This window comes from Alnus glutinosa, chromosome 5 (assembly GCF_958979055.1).
Source record: "Alnus glutinosa chromosome 5, dhAlnGlut1.1, whole genome shotgun sequence".
NCBI lineage: Eukaryota > Viridiplantae > Streptophyta > Magnoliopsida > Fagales > Betulaceae > Alnus > Alnus glutinosa.
Window position 1 is genome coordinate 6622922 of NC_084890.1, and position 23640 is coordinate 6646561.

General features: G+C 38.0%; 4 protein-coding genes across 4 annotated transcripts; 3 read left to right on the forward strand and 1 right to left on the reverse strand.

Moving 5' to 3' along the window:
- Positions 1-11: 11 nt before the first annotated feature.
- Positions 12-8209, reverse strand: LOC133868223 (DExH-box ATP-dependent RNA helicase DExH12-like). Its single transcript, XM_062305042.1, has 4 exons — positions 8053-8209; positions 4860-7849; positions 4038-4427; positions 12-3388 (listed from the first exon to the last, which is right to left on the reverse strand). Exons 2-4 carry the CDS (start codon positions 7812-7814, stop codon positions 197-199), a joined length of 6537 nt encoding a protein of 2178 aa, XP_062161026.1. The 5' UTR covers positions 7815-7849; positions 8053-8209; the 3' UTR covers positions 12-196.
- A 7235-nt stretch (positions 8210-15444) lies between these two features.
- LOC133868708 (glycine-rich cell wall structural protein 2-like) lies at positions 15445-16232 on the forward strand. The gene has a single exon (XM_062305688.1). It carries the CDS (start codon positions 15608-15610, stop codon positions 16070-16072), a length of 465 nt encoding a protein of 154 aa, XP_062161672.1. The 5' UTR covers positions 15445-15607; the 3' UTR covers positions 16073-16232.
- Positions 16233-20355: 4123 nt separating this feature from the next.
- Positions 20356-20895, forward strand: LOC133868899 (SKP1-like protein 1A). Its single transcript, XM_062305899.1, has one exon. The coding sequence runs from the start codon at positions 20356-20358 to the stop codon at positions 20893-20895; it is 540 nt and encodes a 179-aa protein (XP_062161883.1).
- A 487-nt stretch (positions 20896-21382) lies between these two features.
- LOC133868900 (uncharacterized) lies at positions 21383-22585 on the forward strand. Its single transcript, XM_062305900.1, has 2 exons — positions 21383-21754; positions 21854-22585. The coding sequence occupies exons 1-2, from the start codon at positions 21383-21385 to the stop codon at positions 22583-22585; spliced, it is 1104 nt and encodes a 367-aa protein (XP_062161884.1).
- The last annotated feature ends 1055 nt before the right edge of the window (positions 22586-23640 follow it).

The window sequence follows — 23640 nt, forward strand, 5'->3', positions numbered from 1 at the left end:
TGAGTGCAAGCTAACAGAAAAAACTCTTAACAGATTGCATCGAATTTCTTCAAAATCTGCAAGGTTCTTTTAGAACAAACGTTATAAACAATGTTAAAGAGAAGTACTTTTAGCTCATGCATTATCACATACTGTTAAAGACAGCAGAGAACATAAATTACAATGGAACAAAAGCAAATAAAAAAGAGTAGGCTCTTTACTCTTCCCCACTGTCTTCATCGGGGCCTGCTGCTTTTTTGACATCGATAGTGAAGGTATACTCCTGGTCACAACCCAGATATGAATCGCACATGAAATAGAGTGTATACGTCTTCTTTCCAGCGTCTGCAGGGGTAAATTCAAGCTTAACCTTTGATTTCCTTTGCAAGGAAACCCTCTTGATGGCAAGCAACTGGTTAGTTTTGGTATCGCCAACGACAAGCCACCATCCTTCTTCTTTGGCCTTGGGGTACCTGGGAGCATCAACAGGTCCCACCTCTGTCCTTCCCTCAAGATCCCGCTCAAGAGTGACTTGCAGCATCATATCCCTCCCAGCCCTCGCCTTGTCACTATCCAGCACTTCATAGGTCATATCGATGTTGGGAAAACGGTTGCAAAACCTCGCAATATCCAGCAACTGTTCATCCGACATCTGCAGTAGCTCACGCCTCTCATCATCTTCCATCTCCACCAAATCAAATACGGTCTCTACACTCTTGCCAGGGTTTTCTTGGCATCTCTTGGCCAACTCCTTTGTGAAGTGTGGAAGCTGTAGAAGCATAGAATCACGCTCCCACATGCCCTGTGTCACCATTTGGCAGACTTCCATAGCAAGAAGAGCAAGGTTCAGCCAGCCATTGCTCGAAATAACATCAACCATTGCCTGAAGCAATCTAGTCGCAGAAAGAAGCACTTCTCGCTGGTCTGATGATAGGTTCCCACCCAGAGTTTGCCTTGCAAAGTGGGCCTGAAGAAGCGCATTTGCTTTCACATGCGGGTCCGTGCATTTGGGATTTTCAAATGAAAACCTCTGGTGATTAATCAACCTCCGAACTGCTTCTTCCTCCCCAGGTCGTATTGGAATTTGTGCATACTCTGAAGCTGAAGCCAGGATCTCCAGAAGACCCTTCATCTTCGTTTTGGAAGTCAAAGAAGAACTGAAACGCTCTATGGTAGTGTAACTGATGTAATAATATGATGCTATCAAGCCAAGATTCGAAGGAGAAAGGTCCATATCATCTTCAATACCAACACACTTGCTTGCTTCCAAATCACTCAATGTATTCTCTACAAGCTCTGACAAGTGATCAGAAAGGTGCCTGTGACTAACTCCCTGAAGATTGTAATAGTTGGGATTTTGTGTGAGCCTCCTGTACATAAATGTCCATGTAAGATAATCCACAGCATTTTGCTTGTTCTCAATAATTCCAGCAACAACTTCTGCATTCAAATTATCGTGAAGAAAGTGGTGCAAATGGCTTTCAACTGGGAATGCTTCATATAAGAACTTCTTGTAGTATTCTTTACGAGGAGCATGGCAAAGAATGACACATTTCCCAGAATTATCTAATAAAGGTCGACTTGCATGACCCATCATTTGCAACAGATCAGTAACAGGGTAATCAGTGTGAGAATTTTCCCGACCATCATAATATTGTGTTCCCATCACAACCACCAAGTGGGCTGATAATGACAAACCCCAACACATAGAACTGCTCATGACACAAACCTGAATCCACCCAGCCTCGAACAGCTGTGACACAACTTCTTGATCCAAATTCGTTAAGCCCTCATGCAAGTAGCCCACTCCCTCTCGTAAAGTGGCTTTCAACATTTCATCATTAATTTTGTCAATGAAAGGTTCAATTTCTTCAGGGGTCTTCAATAAAAATGGCTTCTTCCCTCCTCCTTCCACAACAGAGTAAGTCATCAGATCCACAGCAGTGAGTCGGACATGCTTCCTTGTTGGAACAAAAACAAGAGCAGGCTTCCCATTCTTGGTATGTTGAACAATTGCAGTGTATGTTGGTTTCGTCATAGCTTGCATCCTCGCTTCAAAATTAGCTATATCCACTCCCTGAATGTGTATTTCCAATGGCACAGGACGTACACCAGGAGGAAAATTGAAAAGGCCATGGGAGGTAGCACCTATCCATTCCCCAAGATCCTTTGCATTTGCAAGTGAAGTTGACAGAGCCACAATACGAATCTTGTCCTCAACTTGACTTGCAATGTATCTCATCCTGGAAACAATCACCTCCAATATGGGACCACCTCGACCCCCAATTAAATGGAGTTCATCAATGATGAAAAGGCTAACCTGTTGAACATGTTTCCTTTGTTTCCAGCGGCGGGACAAAGCATCCCATTTCTCTGGGGTACTTATTATTATCTGACCCTTCTCAAGGAGTTTCAAATCGGTAGCTGTTTCCCCAGTTAATTCAACCACCCGCATTTTAAGACCACCCTTTCCAAACTTCCTCTCCCAATCACGATATCGTTCCTTGGCCAGAGCTTCAAGGGGTGCAATATAGACAACACGCATGACACTCTCAGGCCCTTTTTGATGATTCCTTAAGATAGCAAACTCTGCACATATGGTCTTCCCACTCCCTGTTGGTGCAGCAACTAAAACATTGTCATCTGTGTTATACAAAACAGTGAATACCTGCGTCTGAACAGGATTAAAATGCTTAAAATCCTTATAAAGAGCTTCGTATGATGGATTCCTTAAGGCAGTCACAGGCAGTGGTTGCAAGTCCAATAGCTCCGTTGGTGGAGGATATTTTTCTGGCAAGATGAGATGCCTGAAAGAAACAGGTAAAACAGTTTGTGACCCAAGCCATCTATCTGACACAACGCGGATGAAGTATTGTGGTGGCAACGGTTCATAAATTGGGACCGTGAAACTCAAAGTGTGATCCTCGTCAATATACTGCTGCTTCAGCATGAAATATTCATGATGAAGAATATATTCACCATCATTATCCTCCACAATCACCCAAAATGGCTCCACATATCCATGAACTTTGTCCTCCCACTGAAAGTCTGGTGTTATTGTCAGCTCAACCCTCAAAACAGTGCGAGTAATTGGCTGAACATGTGCTGCTAGGTTAAGTTTGGGGAATTGGTGGACGAATTTATGGAGCAACCTTCCCATCTTTGGGATGCGAATAAGCTCCCCTATTTCCTGAGACGAAAGGTCATAATACCTTTCCCAGGCCAAATCCTTCTTCTCTAACTTCATCAAAAGATCATTTTGGATTCCATTGAATTGGCGAAGTGGTGTTTGGACACTCCACATCCTCCTGTTAACCATTTTGCACAAGTTCAAAGCTTTCTCAGCCAATTGTGCCCATCCACGTTTCAAAACTATCTCAAAAAGAGCTCGCATAAGACGTCCCGCACTCTGAACACAAAGACAGAAACAAGTGAGCCAACACAGACAAAGAACTTGACCAAAGAACAAACAAAAGCAGACAACAAAATGAAGTCAAAAGGAACAAAGGAAAGTAACCACTAGAGTGAGCTGAAACGTTCTGATGCGGGACAACAAGAAGTTGAGAAGAAAAGTCAGAGAGAGAGAGAAGAAGCAGAGAAGTGAAGTAAGAGAAGAAAAAGAAGTTGCAGAAGTAACGAGAGAAGGAACAAAATTCAGGAGGAAGAAGAAGAAAAACAGTCCATCGTTTTTTTTTTTTAATTCATCAAAAGCTAATTACCACAGTACAAAACTATTCTTAAATAGCATAAAGATTTAACCCTAGCCCTAGCCCTAGTGACACTTAGGCTGACAGCCCACTAAAATAACATAAAAGCCTAACTAAATTAACATAACCCAAAGTCTGAAAAATAAAAAAACATAACAATAAAATGTAACACAATCAAAAGTGCCAAAACAAAAATCTACAGCTTTCAAAGCTGGTCATCCTCCGATATCAGGGTCCAAACACACGTTTAATCATTGGCCTGTATTTAGTGTCCCTATCACATTTACTAATTGAACTATAAAAACGAAAGGGGAAAAAAAGAGAAAACAAGTAAACAAGATATAAAAGAACCTGAGTAATGAACACCATGTCAGATGTTAATGAAAGGCCTTCAAGCTTCAACTGTGAAATATATGCTTGCAGCAAAACATTAATCTTGGCACTAGGCTCTTCCAAGCTTTCCTTTATGGGAATCGGAACACGATCCAAAAGCTTTGCCAGCTCCATCTTCTCATCCTGCCGCACGGTAACATATTTGAATTCTTCACTAAGTGAAAACAACCGACAAAGCTCAATATCTCCCATAGTGGGCTTCAGATGCTCATTGTACGTTGATATCGTCCCATGCGTTATATAATAGTAACTAGCAATGCGACCCAAGTCCGTGACCTGGAAATATCCGCTTTTTCTATCGTACTTAACCAAATTATTTTTGTCCAGTATGGTTGCAGCAGAATGGATCTGTACAAACACACACACACACACAAAAAGAAGAAGAAAAGAAGACCATGAGACAACAAACCATGGATATGCGAACAATAAACAATAATTTCCATAAGGGCTAAAAGAGAGACAGGAGCGCCATCTTAATAAAACAGTCAGATCTAAAAGATATCTGGGCATACAAGAATGACACACATACCCACAGGGCACTGGTAAGATGCAGAACAGAACAAATCAACTTAGAGAACATTTACTTGACCTTGCCCCAGTATTAAGCATTAAAGGCATGTATTTGTATAAAGTAATTTTTAGTCACGCTTGTTATACAAGCATAAAAGAAATAAAAGCATCAGGAGATAGCAGCAGAAACTAGAGAAAATGAGAATGACAAAAATAGATGCAAGTACAAAACAGCAATGAAATATAAAAACAAGAGAATTTGATTCTTACCAAATCAGCCCTCCTCTCCTCCAATGTTATATCTCTCGTGAGAACATCAGGTGCTAAACCATAAAGTGTAGGATTACGCAACATGCGGACATACAAGTAAGTGTACCCAATCCAATTGGAGGCTTCTCTAGCATTCTGAACAGTTCCAAGAACAATTTCTGCATTCAATTGGTCAGCCAATTTGGACACAAACTGACTTTCAATAGGAAGCTGCTGATTCATTAGAGAGAGATAATATTGTAGTTCACTATGACCAGTAATGATTATGCCCTCCCCATATGAATCATACTGGGGCCTTCCTGCACGACCCAGCATCTGCATGACATCCAGAGGACTTAGTTCGGTCCATGCACCCTTTTCTGGATTGTAAATTTGGGTCCCTTTGATGATAACGGTGTGAGCAGGCAAATTCACACCCCAAGCAAGAGTTGCAGTAGAAACCAAAACTTGCACATGCCCATCACCAAATAGCTCCTCAACAAGCTGGCGATCAGCCCTTGCCAACCCAGCATGATGAATAGCGAAACCATATGGCAGAAGGTCTTTAAGTTCATTGCTCTTGACCAGATCTGTATGAGTATGGAGAATCTCACGGCTTGCACTGTCCTCTTTCAAAAATCTACCAAGAGTATCGTTAGCAAGAGCAGTATCTCGTATGGCACGAGCTGTTTTGGCTGTTTCTTTCCTCGAGTGGACAAAAATAAGGATTTGATGTTTTCCTGCTACACCCATTACCTTTTCATAACAGACATCATTCATCAACTGGAACCTCTGCAGTGGCTTCTTTACTGTAATTCCAATATACTGTTGGGAAAGAGGTACAGGTCTGTAACTATTGTCAAAGTGGTATAATCCTTTTTCCAGATCAACCCGTAAGAACAAAGCCACATCTTCATAGTTAGGGAGTGTAGCAGACAACCCAACCAACCGAATATGCTCTTTTGTAGTTTCAATCTGCCTAACAGTTCTAGCGACAATACTTTCAAGCACAGGTCCTCTGTTATCGTGAAGGAGATGAATCTCATCAATGATAAGAAGCTTCACAAGCTGTGTATAAGTTCGATCACCTGACTTCCTGGTAATGATATCCCACTTCTCGGGAGTTGTGACAATAATTTGAGTTTCTTCAATTTGTTGACGAGTAAGTGACTGGTCTCCACTAAGCTCCCTGACCTTGACATCATAATACTGCAATCGATTGGACAAATTGCCGACCACTTCAGCGACAAGAGCTTTCATAGGCGCAACATATACAATCTTATAATTACTGTGGTTGAATGAACCATCCGAATTCCTGTTCAATGCTATTTGCTGAAGTATGGTGAGCACTGCAACATTAGTTTTCCCTGCACCAGTGGGAGCACATAAGAGGATGTTGTCAGCTTTAAAAAGGGCAGTCTCATAGACTCTACTCTGTACCCTGTTCAACTCCTTCATTCCTTTGAAAGCTGGCTGTGCCCAGTCTGGCATGTCAGATATTTTTATAAGTTTCTCACTTGGATCAAATGGTTTTGGCTTCAATGCGGGCACATGAATTTCTTCATATCCCTTGCTAGAATGCCTGTAAGACCCATCAGGAAGCTCAATCTTTTTTGCCGCCACCAAACGACCACCTTGTTCAAAAGCAATACTGTCAAGATCAAGCAACTGCCGCTGGCCCCAACCACTGTCTGCATCCCTATCAACAAGCCCTATCCTACCTCTGTCCCCATCTCCACCGCTCTCATCCTTCAACCGGCGAGCCTCTTCTCGAATACTCTTCTCCAAGTTCTTTTGCCTTTCTTTTGCACTAGCCCTTGTGGCATGCAACTGATCAACAATTGCCTCCAATTCTGGACCCAAACCCAGCATCTCCTCCTCGATCTTCTTCTTCTGTTCATCGTCTTCAGCCCTTGCCAACCGGGTACACCACACAATCTTCAATCGATTCCTCAACAGAAACTTAATAAGGTTAAACTTATCAAATTGGAGAAGCACCAACAGCTTTGACTCAACTTCCCTGTCATCACCTTCAGCAAGTATATTAAGGACCTCTTCTGCAAGCTTCTGGCACTGTTGCGGATCAATCTGCTTTTCAAATGCTTCAGAGATCTTCCCCTGAAGCCAATAAGCACCAATGCTCAGAGCATTAAGGCTCATACTCTCATTTGCTTCTCGCATATCATCGTCATCATCAATCCCACCCCCCATTTGCATACCCCCAGCACCATTGGCTTCAACCACATCATCGTCCTCCTCTTCATCCTCCTGGACCATATCAAGATCACTCTCCTCATCATCCTCCTCATTCTCCTCAAACTCGACTGCCACACCCACATCGTCGTCAAGAGCATCATCACCATTGGCAGCAGCAGGTCCAGCTGCATCACCCCCATCTTGAAAGTCCGTGATAAGCCTCCCGATTGAAACCAACTGATCAAAAACTGGGTTGGGAATCGGATTCAGAAGCTTCTCAATCTCCTTCTTCTTGTCAGGGTTCTTAAATGTCTCATTCTTAAGGACAGCCAAGATCTCATCGGCGGCACCACTAACAATACTGAGAGGCTGACCACCCAACTGCTGTTGAATGACACTCAGCATAGCCTCATACGCAGCTCTCGTCTCCTTCGTCTTCGGCTGGTATACACCTTCCTCGGATGAAGTCAATACGCTCTCTTCTTGAAGGCGGCGCCGCTTGCTCTGGCGGCCAGGTTGGGGTTCGGCAAGCGGGTCACGTTCCTTCTTCTTCCTCTTGGCTTTCTGAAGCTTCTCGTCCAGTTCAGGGGGTTTCCCACGGAAGGCCCTATCGCCGAAGCTCTTGGGATCGATCTTGCCCCAAAGAGACTCGGGCTCCCCGGTGGGTTCGTGGGTGTCTCGTGGTCGAGAGTCGGTGGTCAGGACCAAACTCGAGTTGGCTCGATACTCGTACTGCTTGTGTCTGGCGTGCGCTTCCGCACCACCGCCTAGATGCGCCATTTCGATCGAGATGTCCAAATCTCATAAAAACCCACCTGGTTCAAGTTCAACTTTAGAACAACCCAGTGTGTCGGCCTCTAACTCTAGGGTTCAAACTTTGAAGTAAACAATAACTGAATGAATCTAAATAGTAGAACAGCCAATAAACCCTAGGTTTCTTGAACAACAATAATAAATTGATAGATAAACCCTAAACCCTAATCTTATATAATAAGAAGATAAAGCAGGAAACACTTACCTTGTGTCACGGGTCGAAGATGAAGGATGGGTACCAATACGAAGCAGGAAGGGAAGATCAACGGTTAATCTATATACATTTTCAATTCGCGGGTCGAAGATGAAAAATTGTTCAAGAAGGAACAATTCGTAGGGCTACGTGGCAGAAAATCAACAGTTAATCTATGGCTGGTGATCCAACGCATGTGAATCGTGTGAGAGGAATGTAACGGATCGGGCTTAGGGACAGTCAATTGGGCTGGACAGTTGTTAATACAGGTTGCTTGTATAAAGAGAGGCCTGCAATATTGGGCTTCTCTTTCAGAACCACACATAATGAAAATGTTAGCCTTTTTTTTTTTTTTTTTGAAAAATGTTAGCCTTTGCATGTTCATAATAATGGGTTTATTGCATGTTTCTGACCCACCGTCAAGTCTTTACATAAAATCCCCAAATTCTAATTAATTAACACAAATTTCTTATAATCTGCTTGGCAGGAAACTTATATAATCCAATTTTTAAAAATAACATCTGTTTTTTAAGCTATTAAAAAGCATATAAGAAACACGTGCAATTGAAAAATATGTGTTTCTCACATGCAAGAAATATGTGTCACTATTAGAACAGGGTTTCTTTGCCCAAGCGCCTCTTTGTTCGAATAAGGTTTTTTCGCTTGGATGGAAGAGTTTTTTCACGTGTTCCTGTCAAAATAATAATAATAATAATAAAGATTTCTAATTATCATGTGACAAGGTTTGGCATGCACAAATGTGTACGTACGTTGTGGGTAACACTCGAATTAATTGGGAAGAGGTTGTGAATTGGGGTATATATTGCTGAACTTCAAGGTGAGTCGTTCCAAACCGTTGTTTGCAAGTTAGTCTCGGGGGCTAGCTGTTGTATATCGTATCTGGAAACACATGAATGATATTCGTTATAATAATAAGTTGAATTACGAGGAGTATATTCTTAATAGGATTGATTGGGAGGTAATTAAGGACTCGTATAATGGGTTCTCATCAAGTTGTTAACACGGCTACTAATTAACAAAGACCTCTGTTGTCGTTGGAGAGTGTTGAAGAAGGTGCTCACCGCTGAGTTGGAGAGGAGGGGTTCCTTGATATTAAGGTGTCAAGGCGGTCGAAGAAGGCCACAAGTAGAAGCAACCGATGCTTTGGTCATTCAGTTGTGTTTTTGGTTTGAAGGTTTTGTTGGTACGTATTTGAGTTTTTTCTTTAAGATTGTGAGTTTGAAGTGAAATGTAAGTAATAGGGAGTTTCTTTGCTGTTTTTGAGCCGGAAACCAATTAATTCTTGTGTGTATTTTCTTTTGTTGGTTTTAATGAAAGCTTATTATTAATAATAATAATAATAATAAAGGTTTGGCATGCATGTTTTGACTAAATTAACCACCGCCACCGGCTGTTGAAAAATTAGGCCGGTGCACATTGATTTGGGGATAACTGTGACAGATGGGTTGCAGGCAGAAACAAGTAAATAATGATGGGACTGATATTTCTAACAAGCATTGATAGGGCCATTGATTTGCATAACTTGTGTTTATGAAGGGTGGTTGGCATAAAAACGAGGAAAGTAAGAAGTCAATGTTGCTCTTTATTGTGGTAGGACAACCTTTGCATTTGCATGCATGGTGTCCGATGACAAATTTGACTTCTTATAATGTAATTAAGAAAAGGTTGCTCCATTTCGTACAAAGTATCTAATGTCCATTGTCCTATATATATTATATAATCAATTTCCAAAATAGATTGAAAGATTATCATGGCATATATAGTGATGGGACAAATGTAATGCTTAAATGTTTGATAGGAGGAATAGGATCACTGGTCGGCCCTCCCTTGATCTGCTGTTGTTGACAGCTTAATTGGAAACTCGATCTTTGGAAATCATTTGGTTTTCAAAAAATACAAGAAAAAAAAAAAAAAAAGAAAAGAAAGAAAGAAAGAAAGTATATATGCTTATAGACCTTTTTTTTTTTTTTTTTTTTTTTTTTTTTTTTTTTTTAAAGTTATGTTTATAGACTTTTAGTTATAGATGGAGGTGAAAACGATATATATATATATTTTAAATCAATCACCTTTTATATATATATATATATATTTTAAATCAATCTTTAAATTTAATGGTTGATTTAGAAAAGTGATTTATAAAAGATGTGCATGAAACATGTCTTGGTGAAAATTGTTTTGGGTTATTTTTGCTTTTAAAAATATTTTTGTGTTTTGAGTTATTTGTTAGTGTTTTTAACTTGATATATAATAGATAATAGATAATAACAAAATCCTTAACAAACACTGCCAAATTGATTAGTTAATTTCAAACATTTTCATTGCCAATGGAGAGTAAATGATTCCACTGTTTAGAATAGGACAATTTTTCATATTCTATTTAGGTTTCATTATAATCAACTCATTGGGATTTGATTATCTTTTTCATATTCTCTCATCATTTATATTATAAAAATTATTAAAAAATAAGAATACAATGTAGCACTTAAAGCAATTTTTAGTAGTGAAATTAAATGTCTAACAATACCGAACCACCAAAAAATTCTATTGTCTAATTTTTCCAATTATGTTTTATTTTTAAATCTTCACAACCACTGTTATAGTTATGAGATCTTTTCTATTTTTAAAAAAATTGAAAAAAATTCGGTTGGATAGTTTATATTTTTTGTTTTCTGAAAACTGTAACTTAAAATGGTGTTTTCTAAGGACACCAAAATAATGGCCCATTTGGCAATTCTCACACTTTCTCTTTTCCTTCTTCTCACTTCTCTAAAAAAAAAAACATAAACTTCAAAATATTCTTAATTTTTTCACTTTTTATATCACATCAACAATTTTTTATTACTATTTAAATAAAAAACCTCACTACAATACAATTTTTTTTTTTTTTTTAACTTTTTCATATAATTTTTTTTTTACTTTATATCATATCAATCACTTTTATGACACTAAAAAAAACAAAAAAATTTCCTCTTACTTGAGAGGAGGGAGTAATCAAACGGGGCTAATGTTTCCTACTATTGTTTTTAAATTTTTTAGTTAAAAAAAAAAAAAAAAAAAAAACAAAAACAAAAACAATTGAAAACATCTTATTTATAACTTGTCAACTAAGTGCACATGGGCAGAGCCAGCATTTCGAATTTAGGATGTCAAATTAAAAAAAAAAAAAATTGAGAGGGCAAAAATAAAAAATTTAAAGATAAATTTTTAATTTTTAATTTTTTTTTTTTTAGGGAAAATACGGGGTCGGGGGGCTTCGGCCCGGCCCTATAGGTGCAGGTTGCCACAGCTGGACCACACTCAAATTTCGGCAGCCATTTTTTTTTATTATTTGTCAGTGAAAATAGTTTGATTAGGTATATCAAGAAGAAAAAGGATCTGCTGTTATAATAAATCTTCTCATGTGGCTGAAAAAAGGTTCAAAATTTTGGATAAATTGGGTTTTTTTTTTTTTTTTTTTTTTTTTTTTTTTTTTTTTTGGGAAATCCTTGATGGAACCCATGACACTGTTGCCATCAAAAAAGTGCAGAAAAAAAATATAATGCCTATAGTGGAGTATTGACTAGAATCCTCATGATCGAACACAAATTGAAGAAATTAAGAGAATGCTTTGAGAGTGACGGATCTTTGAAGCTGGACCAATCTTTGGCATCCAACTAGATAGGAATCAAGTTCTGATGGATTAACATTCATGAATGCATTTCGATCCGTTGGATATATAAAAGTTGGTGTGTAGATCCAAAAGTTTGAATTTAGGAAAGGTATATTTAATGGAGAAATGATTGAGGGGACCTTTAACCATCCCCTCACTCCGGTCCTTTTTGTATAAAAATTTTAATAATTTTATTCAAAAAGAAAAAGCAAAACAATAAAAAATATACTTTTTAAATAAAATTAAATTTTTTATACAAAAGAAGGAGGGGAGACGGTTAAAAGTCTTCCCTTAATCATTTCTCCATTTAATGTGATAAAAATGATTAACAAAGTTTAGTTTTTTTTTTTTTTTTTTTTTTTTTTTTTTTTTTTTTTTTTTTTTTTTTTTTAAACGGACATTTATTCCTAAAATATGTGGTTTTTAATAGGATTAATAGGTTACATGCATTTTAAAAGAGTAATATTTCTCTTCACGTATATTTTTTATGCTTTTCACATCAGCCACTTAAAATACATGCACTACGTCAATCAATATTAAATGAGTGGGATAAATGAATATGACCCGGTCATTTTAAAAAGAGTAATGCTTAAACCACATTTTTATCCAACTATCTCACAATACTAATTAACGTGGTTGGAACCCCTTGGATTTTATTTTTTAAATCCACGTCAACATAGTATATAAAAATGTATATAGTTTTTAAGTAATGTTATATACCACATAAAACATCTTACAATATATAATGTTTGTGTCGTATTAAGCATTACTCTTAAATTAGAATAATTGTAAGATATTCACATGTCTTAAGAACAAATTTCTTCGAACTTAGTTTAGAAGGAAAAATAAAAACTTTGGTCGTAACCAAAGGTCATGACAGATTGTAATGGTCATCGCTCCAATAGGACCATAAAAGGTGACATAATGATAAAGGCCATTGGTTATATTCATGGTGTGAGAACACGTAGACGTCTAAGACGTATATGGTATTGCACCAAGCTAGCCTCAAGGATCACCATCAATTTTAATGATGTGCAGAACGGAGGTCGGCCGCACTTGTGCCATGTTGCCAATGACATGTACATGTACATTTATGTATATATATATATATGCAGATATTTCACTAGAGTCCATAAGCAATAAAGATGAGATTTATGTTGGATGGTGCTTTAGAATTCTTTTTATTTTGGAAAAATTTCACTTTTAATTTTTGATTTTTTATTATTTTTATAATTAAGTACTTAAACTTTAAAAATCAACATTCTCTTAGAATTTTTTATTAAATATAGTCTAAATTTTTTTTAAAAAAAAAAATCAAGACATGGGTATTTTTGCATATTCTGTTAAATTCTGACTAACACATAAATCCTTGCAATTTTTTTATCTTTTTTTTTTTTCCTAAAAAAATGAAAGGTATTTTATAAATTTTGATAAGATTTAACAAATGGTTAAAATTGAAAGATAAATACCCTAAATTAATCATTTTTAAAATTTGAGTAATTAAATTTTGCTTTCATTTTCCCTAGAATTATCTCCAACATAGCCGAACATATAATTATCTCTTAATTAGGAGAAATGCTAGGGGTACTTAAACTTTTACAAAGAGAGTTTTACTAACTGACGTGGCATGTTATACAAATACAAAAATACCCTTCATCAGTTCTAAGAAAAATGGGCTAGATCCTCTTCCTATCGCCGGATCCAGTTCTCGTCGGCGACCCCGTTCTCCAGCCAAAACAGCTGGATCATGGCCGTTCCCCGAACAGAACGGCTGGATCCCGCCCGGCTGGACAGGATCTGGCCGGGAACAGCCAGGATGGACGAGATCTGGCTGTTCCCTAAACAGAACGGCCGGATCCCGCCCGGCTGGATGGAATCTAGCCATTCCCGGTCAGAACGGCCGGATCCCGCCTGGCTACCGGGGATAGCCTAGATTTGGCCCTTTCCCGACCAGACTGGCCGAATTTCGACCTATTTGGCCGAGGATTAGGTCGTCGAGGTGAGTGGTCGGGAATTTCTGACGGTATGCTGTGTTTCCGACGTGGTATATTCACTGATAGATGGAAGGGGCATTTTTGTAATAAGTGGCTCCACATCAGTTAGTAGAACTCTTTTGATAAAAATTTAAGTACACCTAACATTTCTCCTTAAGAAGAGAATTAGTGCTTCTTCTTCTTTTTGTTCTTTTGGGGGGGGGAGAGGGGGAGAAATTAATTAGGGATGAATGGGGTATGAGATGGCATTGGATGCGTGGTCTAACCAAAATAGGGCCAACCCTATCTAATATCTATTACCAAAACTGCTGAAGCTACACGTACATACATGATACATGATACATGACACATGATCAAAACCATTAAGTTGCATACACTTGTAACCCACTTCATGTCATCCTTTTAAAAGTCTACCAATGGGACCTCTCCAGTTGCACATGCAGAGTTGTAGACAAGGAATCTGATGCTCTTTATTTCGAGCAATGGTGGAGCTAGGATATATATATATATATATATATAAAATAAAAGTAGGGGTGTATATGCAGTTAAATATTAGCTGTTCATATTCGTTATATGCAATTATTTGATATTCACTATCCGTTTGTGGGGATGCAAATAACAAAAAATGATTATCTGCATATGCGGATAGAAGTTTTAGTATATAACCGCATATGTATGCCCATTATATCTAATAAATTCGTCGAAATGACGTTGTTTTGATGTTTAATACCAAAATGTCATCATTTTGGATTAGGTATAGGTTATCTTTACATTGATTTAGTTGGATGTGTTGTTTTTTTATGTAATACTTGGATAAAGAGATAAAAGTAATGTGAAATTAATATATTTTCAAAAGATTATGGCTTAAAAAAAATTAAAACAAGCCCAAAACATTAAAAATCGGCCTAAATTATTTTCAAAATCGTTTAAAATAGGCTATAATAGAGACTTAAAGAAGGTCCAAAAAATTAAATATGCTCATTACCTAATTTGCAAATAGCGAATAATAACCTTATTTAATAATCGTGCATATACGGATAGTAAAAACATAATGTAAACACGGATACGGATATTGCAAATAACTTCATCTACATGTACACCTCTAGTCCAAAGAACCTTCGTTCTTCTCTCCTCCTGTCCTCCCCTCTCATGAAGCCACCTGTTTATGTCTATCTAGAGTATTCTCTAGATCATTCTGCCTCTCACATGGCCTTATTCATTGCATTTAGCTTTGTTGTTTTCTCATATTCATATCTAAGTTTCTCTCTATCTCAATCTGGTTGGGCTTCAGACTCATTGCCCTTGAAGGAGATTCCGTACACTTCAGTTGTATTTTCTTATTTCAGATGATTTTATCCATTATTTTAGACCGCATCCATCCTTTATTGCATTCTCATAGAGTTACATATGGTTCCCTTATTAACGATGGTTGTATCCATCATATTTAATTGGGACATGTGGGTACGTACCTGTTGCGCTGCACTCTAGCTATTACAGGTACGCATACTTCCCTAGTTGTATTTTCACTCGACTTTTACCTAGCTAATTTTCTTTTGGTGCAGTGAGATACTTAGTTGTTTGTCTGGTTTGGGTGTTCTCTTTTTCAATTTTTTCATGTATTTTTTTTCAGGAAAAAAATAAAAATAAAAAATTGTAACTGATGGTTGAAAAAAAAGAAAAAAAGAAAAAAGAGGAGCATAATAATTGCACTTAACCTACTCCTATTCCCATTCATTGAGCCCCCTCAACTGTCCAATACCGTCCCCATAAATGCTGTTTTCACGCCATCATCACCACCACCACCACCACCCCACTTATATATTGCTCCCCCACAAACACTTTCATCTCTCCTCATCACATTTACCAACTACTCCTTCATCTTGTTTACCAACTGATCTACACAATGAAACCCATAACTACCGTTCTCTTAGCCATTTTGCTCGTCACAGCTTCTGTCTCTCTAGGGGCCCGACCGGGATCCGACGGGTCCTTTTCAGCGGAGCTCAAGCACTCCAAGGGCAAAGCCAAGGACGACAAAGGTGGTGGAAACGATGGTGGCGTGGGCGGGTTCTTTGGGCCCGGAGGCGGGTTCGGCATACCCGGGTTAGGGAAAGGTTGGAGCGGGGGAAACGGTGTGGGAGGCGGGTACGGATTCGGGGCTGGAGGTCCTAATGGAGGCTACGCTAAGGGTGGTGTCACAAGGCCTACTGTGGTGTGCAACGAAAAGGGTCCATGTTACAACAAGAAGCTCACATGTCCGGCCAAGTGCTTCACTTCCTACAGCCACTCCGGGAAGGGATATGGCGGCGGAGGCGGCGGCGGAGGGTGCACCATGGATTGCAAGAAGAAATGCATTGCTTATTGCTAGATGGGTAATTACTAAGCAGCCAGTTTGCCGGTGTTTCTAGTTTCTTTCTAGCTATGACTAAGGGCCTATTATATATGATCAGAAGTTGTATAAGTATGAAACGACGTACTTTTATATATAGCTTATATTATATATATATATATATATCTATGCTTTTGTCTGGGTTTTCTTCTTCCATTTTCTTTCTATTTTCTCTAGAATACCAATATGGCAATATTCCTACCTCTTGGGCTATAGGATTATAACAAATAAAGAGTGACAATATTTAGTATATTAAATTTTGTAATGGTGAAAAGTTGGATATGTTGGGAGCTCCAAATATATTTTTATTTATTTTTGGATGAATAAAAGCTTTTATTGAACAAAAACTCTCCAGTGAAAAACTGGATGCAAACTTCCTAGAAGAGAAGGGAGGAAATCTCACTGCCCTAAGGACAGGACAACACTACTCGATCTCTATGCAAAACAATCAACTAAAAGCTCCAAGGAACCAAACCCAGCTATACAAATCTCACTAGCAGAGAAGGCAACATTCTGCCTTAAAACAGAGCAAAAGCTGTACAGCAGAATCTAATAAACCAAGGTACTCAACCTCCACAGCTTAGCAAGCTTCTCGTTTTGAGCAGACATCTTGAACCTACTCTTCGGCTGAAACTACATTGAAAGAACAAGTGCTCGATCTACACTTTCCTGTTCACCATAGCAGAATTTGCACAAAATGTCTCTTCCATATATAGCCCCATAGGAAACCAAACAACCTTAATTAAATTTTACTCATATTCACTGTCTGTGCTGCTATATAATTAAATTTTATTTAATTATTTTACAATGCCCTGCTACATCTTGATTCTAGGGCCGTAAAATAATGATATAAGATTAAGTTTCCTAACGAACGATTAACAATAAAAAAAATGATATTATTATGCCTATGGGATAGAAGGATTATGACCAATGCCCCACTGGCCCAGCCCATAAAGCCTATGGGCCCAGAAGATCGAGTTCCACCCTGGACCAGGACCCGGACCCGGACCCACCAAATGAACATCCGCACGATAGCAATATAGCGTCTCCCTTAATGGAGAACGCGCACACCGTAAAACCCGAAACAAATCAAAGATTCTCCTCATTTAATGGGATGTCGGGTCCATGTCCCAGGAAAGGCAAGACGCCCGGTCACTTTTCCTTAACGCCAAATCCATCATACTCCTCTCATTCATCCCCACTAACTTAAGCATAGGAAGTGGCCGGCAGCGAGCCGACGCATCACTCTGACTTTTGGCTTCCTTGTAAGTAAGACTTTTATATCGAAAACTAGGTATACATAGTTATTGTATTAACAATCAGTTGTTGTTGTCGCAATCTGGGTGCAATTTGTTTCCAGTCAAGGACAACAAACAAAATTAAAAGCACAAAAACAAAAAAGAAAACTAAGGAGTTTATGTCACTGAAAGAGAAATGTTCCTTAATTCTTTCGGTAGCAGAGGCAGCCCATCTAATAATTAAGATTATGCATAAGCCAGTTAGTACTGCGATGTACTTTTCAAAAAGCTCAAACTGGGATAAGCTTTAAAAGTTTGGCAAGCTTCATTGACTCTAGCCAAGCATAACACCGAATTTCTTGCCTGCTGGCAGGCTGTGGTTTGTTAGTAAGTGTCATGCCGAATTACATACTTACAGGCTAAGAACGTTAACAAGTTTCCCGCCGAGAATAATGGGACATGTAGGATAAAATCGTGGGGCAATTATCTAATTATCTTCAGCACCACATCTCCAGTCATTATCTAAACAACTAACATGTTTGCTATTATGACCCGATAAGGTCTTGAGGTTTGGGCATGACTACCCTAACCCTAACCGTGAGTTCTCGAGTTGCATTGTCAATGTGGGTCAGCCTGGTGGATATCCGATATATCACTCTCAATCCTTTATTCATTATTTTTGTGTTACTAAACAGTACATATTAAATTACCAGCTATTTCTATACTTAAAATTTAAACTTAAATTACTGTGTATTCCTAAAACTTAATTAAGCTTGTATAATAGTGAATTTAATCTTTTATTTTTTTTATACAACATCAAATCGTCATTAGCATAGAGCTTAATTTTTATTAACAAGTCCAAAACTAATCGATTAACAAAAGATCTAGCCGTATTTGGTAAACATTATTGGAGAATTTGTTGTTTGTTTGTTTGAATAGTAATAAAATGTAATTGATGTGGTATAAAGTAGAAATAAGTTTATAATATTTTTATGGAATAGTGAAAACGTTTTGTGTTGTAATTGATTTTTTAATTTGAATAGTAATAAGAAATTATTAATGTGATATAAAAAGTGAAAAAAAAAAAAAAAAAAAAAAAAAAAAAAAGGAAGGAGAGGGGAAAGGGGTTTACCAAATAGAGCCTATGTGCTTTAGGAGCTAGGACGAGCATCTTTCTAGCTTCTTTAAAGATTTACTTCATTATAGAAGATGCTCATTGTTATGGGGTTGTTATGAGCTTAATTTTTCAAGCACATAATAAATAAATTAATGATAGTTCGATAAACCTTAGAGCTGAATAATATTAATGTTTACTTAATTTTATTAATCAACTTTTCTCCTTATATAGATGGAATATACGAATTAGATAGATGAAATTAAAGAATACTGCTACCAAAATAGAGTCTTACTGAGACAACATGTCTCTTATTTACCGGACATACGTCCCTTATTCAAATCCTACAAGAAGTGCAAGACTGTTATTCTACTACTAAAATAACTACCGGACATAAGTCGTTATCTAATAAGAGCACTGCTTTAAGAGCAACACTCTTCTTGTCTGTCAAGTCTTCTTCTTCTTCAACATGAAGTCCTCATTCCATATAATTGTAGACTATGTATTTTTAGTTAATATCATCCAATTTTCATCAAAAAATTCATTCCCCTGTATTTGCTAAAAAAAAATAAAAAATTAAGACAGCTTAGTCCAGCCTCAGCCCAACGGTAGCAGTACCCTTAAAAAATGAAAGTTATCCTCAAATTTAGGCTAATATTAGACTAAGAAAACCCAACTCAAAACCAAAATTAGACACCATGAATGATAAAAATATAGTATATAAAATGAAAAAAAAAAAATATTTATCATTATATTTTATTATTTTAATTATGCCCCTACTAAGACAGACTCTTAGCTTCGCCACTGTCTCTAGCCAATTAGATTCAAAAGAGGTTGAATACATTTTTTTTATTCACTGGCACACTAAGAATAAAATATCGTTTCTTTTGTTGGAGAAAGGACATTCAAATTTTGTGCTCTCTATATTTTACTTTTATATTTATTCTTAAAACATTGAAAAATAATATTTAAAGAAAGTAGAGAGGAATAGAGAATCTTGAAGTTTGTATTGGAAAGTTAGAGCACCCCCAATGGCTTATGTATATCTTAATCTAGAATAACTAACCAAAATCAACTTTATCTAGTATAACTAATGAGTTTTAAAATGCACCATACATCCGATTATGTATTCTTAACTTTATATTTTTTCTTTATTCTTTTTTATTATTTTATTCATTATTGTATTTTTTTTTTTTTAAATAGTCATATTTAGTCATATTTGTCGACGGTTGTTTTGTTAAAACAGTCATTTCTCTAATGCAAATTTTTTACGATCATTTTCACTATTTTTCTAACAATCATTTTGTTAAATCTGTCAATTTTCTAACACAATAATTTTTAAACGATCATACCAATTTAAAGAAAAATATTATCTTTTTATTATTACTAGTGATTAAACAAATGAATAATCTTAAAGCAACTTGAAATATTCTCATTTGTGCAAGTAAAATATCACAACTAATTGAGATATTTATGGGATCACATTGGCACAATTTGGCAGTATGCTTCGTGTAGAACGTGGACTGAAACAAAAAAACAAAAGAACGTAGAGGAAAAAAAAATAGATATGTAAATAGTGCAATCTTATACGTAGTATTGCACTATTTAAAGAATTAAATAAAATTTATTATAGAGTTTGAATAAATAAACTAATAAAATCTCTTTTTAACACTTTAGTTATTTATTCTGGCCAACGTCCAACCACGTGGTGGCACCAATTTAATAATTTTTCCAAATTTGTGAAAAAGAAAACCGAATCCTAGGTGGATCAGGATTCAGTCGTATACGTACACTATAAAAGCACATCCCTCCACGAAAAACCTCAAAACTATCGAACTTTCGCGAACTACGTACGACTGCTTGTCTCTCAGTCAGTCTCAGCGCATCAAACCGACAAAGCGAATTGAACAATGGCGAACAACGGAGAAAACCCAAGCCCCAACGTCTGCGGGAAGACCGTAAAGCTGAAGGCCGACGACGGCGAGATCTTCGAGGTGGAGGAGGCCGTGGCCATGGAGCTGCAGACCGTAAAGTCCTTCTTCGACGACGACGGCGTTTCGTACGACACCGTCGTTCCCCTCCTGAACGTGTCGTCGACCGCGCTCGCCAAGGTTATCCAGTACTGCCGGCGAGCCGTGGAGCTGAGGGCCAAGTCCGGAGACGACGAGGGCGCGAATGAGAAGGCGAGGGAGGAGAGGGAGGGCCTGGAAGCGGAGTTGGTGAGGGAGGAGAGCGACGAGGGGATAAAGGAGTTGATTCTGGCGGCGAATTACCTGAACATCAAGGACATGCTCTCTTTTCTCTGCCGGGCCGTGGGCGATCGGATCAAGAACAAGAGCGTGGAGTACGTGCGCCGGTTCTTCGTGTTAGAGAACGACTTCTCGCCGGAAGAGGAGGAGCGGAACCGCAACGAAGTTGCCTGGGCCTTCGAGGGCGTCGACGCCGATTGATTGTCTCCTTTTTTCTTTTTTTTCTTTTTTTTCTTTTTTCCTGTTTAGTTTTGATTGACGAATAAGATCATCAATTTGAATGATAACTAAACTCATGTTATTTGTTTTATTTCAATGAATTCATTCTCAATAAGCTTTATTAACAAACAATATTCTTGGTGTTTTTTTTTGTTTTTTGGTGTTCTTAATTAAATTTTACTCCTATTCACTGTCTGTGCTGCTATATAATTAAATTTTATTTAATTATTTTACAATGCCCGGCTACATCTTGATTCTAGGGCTGTAAAATAATGATATAAGAATATGTTTCCTTACGAACGATTAACAATAAAAAAAATTATATTATTATGTCTATGGGATAGAAGGATTATGACCAATGCCCAACTGGCCCAGCCCATAAAGCCTATGGGCCCAGAAGATCGAGTTCCACCCTGGACCCGGACCCGGACCCGGAACCACAAAATGAACATCCGCACGATAGCAATACATGGAGAAAGATGTAATACTACTCCATCTACTTTTGCTATTCAATCTCCTAGAAAGGTACTTTCTGAAGATGCAAAGTAAATATGGTCATAAAGATGTGATGATTTGGAGGGGATCTTCCACAGGTGATTTTACAGTGCAGAGTGCTTACCATATTGAGAAAGATCGTCATATGTTTTCTCAAGGTGAAAGTTCTAATATTTCGGTTTTTAATCAATTGTGGAAGCGGCTTTGGAGTTTGCAAGTGCCAAATTCTACAAAAATGTTTATTTGGAGGGCGTGTCACAATATCTTACCTACAAAGGATAATCTTTTAAGGAAAGGTATAGATTTGGACCCTGCTTGTGTTTTTTGTAAAACAGTTCCTGAAACGGTGCATCATGTTTTATGAGAGTGTCCTTCCGCAACTGATGTGTGGAGAGTTTGTGGGCGAAAAATTCAGAAATGTTCTAATGCCTTAAATTCCTTTAAGGAGGTAGTGGAGATGTTTTTTGTTTTATGTTCACCAGAGGAGGTAGATTTTAATGTGGAGATAACACGAAGAATTTGGTTTCGCAGGAATTCTGTTGTTCATGGAGGAGATTTTTTTCATCCAAATGACGTGCTTTCATCTGCTACCACGGCTATTGGTGATTATAAGGGAGCTTTGGAGTCTGACATCTCTTTACGGGAACCGGAAGGTACTTCTCTGTCTTCTAGAATTTTAAATTGGTGTCCTCCTTCCATTGGTTTTTTTAAAGCCAATTGGGATGCATCCATTAATTCTAAGAAGGGAATTTTGGGTTTTGGTTGTGTTGTTCGGGATGTTCATGGATTTGTTGTAGCTGCTCTTTCTTATTCAGTTATTGTTATGGGAAATCTAGAAGTTGCTGAGGCTTTGGCTGCTTTACATACAGTTGAATTCTGTAGGAATCAGGGTTTTAATTCGATTATTTTGGAAGGGGATTCTTTAATTGTGGTCAATGCTATAAATAGAGTGGGGCTGAATTGGAGTTTTCTTGGGAATATTATCTTGGATATTCAGACTCTTCTCAGGGAATTTCTCTATTGGAAAGTATGTTATACTCCACGTGGTACTAATATTGCAGCTCATTCTTTGGCAAAAGAAGGGGTTATTCAGGGAGGTAATAGGATATGGTTAGGCTGTATCCCTAATTGTATTAAGACTATTGATTTATCAGAGTGTTCATCTCTGGTTTTTTAGAGCTTTTGCTCTAGTTTCTCTTCATGATATGAATGAAATCAGTACTACTTTCTCAAAAAAAAAAAAAAAAAAATACATGGAGAACGCGCACATAAGATCGACACCATAAAATCCGAAATAAATCAAAGATTCTCCAATTTCTCCTCATTTAATGGCATGTCGGGTCCATGTCCTAGGAAAGGCAAGACGCCAGGTCAAACAAACCACACAAGGAAGGCAATTAGCAAATGAGAAGTATAAGGTAAAGGAAATCGTGGGTCTTAAAAGGGAATTCGGATCCTCTTCGATTCATTTGAGGAGCTCGTTCTTTTTTTCTTTTTCTTTTTTTGTTAAGGGTAAGGCTGAGCATGGGGGAGAGCAGGGATGCCCGTTTGCCCCGCAAGGATGTGGATTTCTCAAAATCCCTCTCATCCGTGTGGGGCGGTTGGGGATGCACGGTGCGGGAATCCGCGGATATAGAGGTTGTTGGCTTGCTGCATAAATTACAAAACCCAATTTCCCAAAAGTTCATGATTGAAGATTACAAAACCCTCCGGACTAACACAAAGTCCAAACCAAAAAGGTTAATTTAGTTCAATATTCTAATTGAGCCTAAAAATTTCAAAATCGAAATTCAACAAAGAAAACCTCACCTGGAGCGACCGAGACTCCCTGAGACCCTATCGTCTTTGTCTTCGTCCTCGCCAATGTGAGCGCCTTCGTCCACCAACTGAGACCTACCCTTAGCCGTCCTCCGCATGTTCCTCCAGTAGAACTTCATCCAGACGAGCGCCATGTGCACCGCGCACTGCAGTGCTTATCCGCAGATCCAGATGCGAATGGGCGTATCATCATCACCACTTTTCCTTCTCCTTCCTCCCCCCATGAAATCCAACCCAAAGCCCCCTCCATTAATGACGTCTCAGCCCAGTTCTGAGAGCTATACCTCAAGAATACCAACACATTCTTCTTGACCAAAGAAACCTCAACAACAGCAAGAAGAAGATGACCAAAAAGAAAATGATGAGGAGAAAGATGAAAGAACATGAAAACCTTTTGTGTTGTGTGGCACTAGG

Coding starts and splice junctions, on each gene's coding strand:
- LOC133868708 (XM_062305688.1), top strand. CDS start 15,608: ATGAAACCCATAACTACCGTTCTCTTAGCCATTTTGCTCGTCACAGCT.
- LOC133868223 (XM_062305042.1), bottom strand. CDS start 7,814: ATGGCGCATCTAGGCGGTGGTGCGGAAGCGCACGCCAGACACAAGCAG. Junction 4,428..4,859: donor AGGAGAGGAGGGCTGATTTG/GTAAGAATCAAA, acceptor GTGTTTGTACAG/ATCCATTCTGCTGCAACCAT. Junction 3,389..4,037: donor ACATGGTGTTCATTACTCAG/GTTCTTTTATAT, acceptor CTTTGTGTTCAG/AGTGCGGGACGTCTTATGCG.
- LOC133868900 (XM_062305900.1), top strand. CDS start 21,383: ATGGAGAAAGATGTAATACTACTCCATCTACTTTTGCTATTCAATCTC. Junction 21,755..21,853: donor GTAAAACAGTTCCTGAAACG/GTGCATCATGTT, acceptor AATTCCTTTAAG/GAGGTAGTGGAGATGTTTTT.
- LOC133868899 (XM_062305899.1), top strand. CDS start 20,356: ATGGCGAACAACGGAGAAAACCCAAGCCCCAACGTCTGCGGGAAGACC.